The sequence below is a fragment of the Salvia hispanica genome, chromosome 6, assembly GCF_023119035.1.
Source record: "Salvia hispanica cultivar TCC Black 2014 chromosome 6, UniMelb_Shisp_WGS_1.0, whole genome shotgun sequence".
NCBI classification, from domain to species: Eukaryota; Viridiplantae; Streptophyta; class Magnoliopsida; order Lamiales; family Lamiaceae; genus Salvia; species Salvia hispanica.
Genome location: NC_062970.1, coordinates 45,088,268 through 45,089,363, shown reverse-complemented (window position 1 = coordinate 45,089,363; position 1,096 = coordinate 45,088,268). Strand labels below are relative to the sequence as shown.

Genomic DNA, 1,096 nt, shown 5'->3' with positions numbered 1-1,096 from the left:
CCGGACATTTCTAAGGCCTATGGTTCTGAGCGAAATCAAGCTTGGGGAATATATAGCAACATTGGACGTAAAGTAGGGAGCAATAATGGAAGAACAACTACTGGTGAGTGCTTTAGTATTTGCTTCCGTGTTTTTGGAGTTGATAAATAGTCGCTTAACGGCTACGAACACGAAGCTACCATCCGTTGCGAACAACCGGTCACCATCATTTGCCAAAACTTTGAATTTTATAAGCAATACCACGATAAAAATCGAAATAGGACAGAGAAACGTGTAGGAGGAACTTATATTCTTTTATCCACGAATTCTCGTCCCCATAGCTGTTCATCTTCCAGACAACAACATGATTACTATTTAAAATATCGCATAAACATAGCTGACCCTCCAAAATGTATAGATGATTGTTGCCATATGGATTGCCACCATAATCATGTGGTGGCGAAAAACTAGTGAAGAGCTCAGTTTCAATATCAAAGCTACAAACCAAGTCATTCTTCTCGATATTAGAAACCAACCAGTGAAGATTTCCGTTCAGAAATTTAGCACAATCACCTCCTAGTGTAGGTACACCCGGTGCTGTTGATGTGATGCTTCTCCACTCCCGTCCTGAACTTCCTCTTCCTAGAGTGTATACATGACACGAACTATATTGATCACCATATAAAATTTTATACAGTCCACTTAATTTGCTCACTCCGAATCCAAAAAAGAAACCTGCCCCCATCAGAGGAGGAAGCATAGCATACTCACGAGTCATTGGATTGCATACAAACATTTGTATAGCGTATTTATCATGATCCCACACCGCAAGCAAACCATTAACTGAAGCAATTACAACGTGAAAATTCCAACCTTCAGGAAAACCAAATCGGAAAAGTGGCTTGAAAGCCCCATCGAACACCGTGTACTCTCTCCCGTCCCGATGAACGAAAGACAGACCTGGTTTCGAAGTGTACGGCGACGCAAACTCATCCCCCTTTATCAAACGACGCCATGATCTACAAACACACTTGCACGTCATAACGCTTCTAATAGAGAGTCTTCTCAGGATATCACTCACCAACTCTTCCGGTAGATTTGCAAACATATCTTCCAT

At 41.5% G+C, this 1,096-nt stretch overlaps 1 protein-coding gene across 1 annotated transcript; it reads right to left on the bottom strand.

Moving 5' to 3' along the window:
- Window positions 1-205: 205 nt before the first annotated feature.
- LOC125195487 (putative F-box protein At1g33530) lies at window positions 206-1,096 on the bottom strand. Its single transcript, XM_048093632.1, has one exon. It carries the CDS (start codon window positions 1,094-1,096, stop codon window positions 206-208), a length of 891 nt encoding a protein of 296 aa, XP_047949589.1.

What these genes read in the sequence shown, in the direction of transcription:
- LOC125195487 (XM_048093632.1), bottom strand. Translation starts at nt 1,096, where the DNA reads ATGGAAGATATGTTTGCAAATCTACCGGAAGAGTTGGTGAGTGATATC.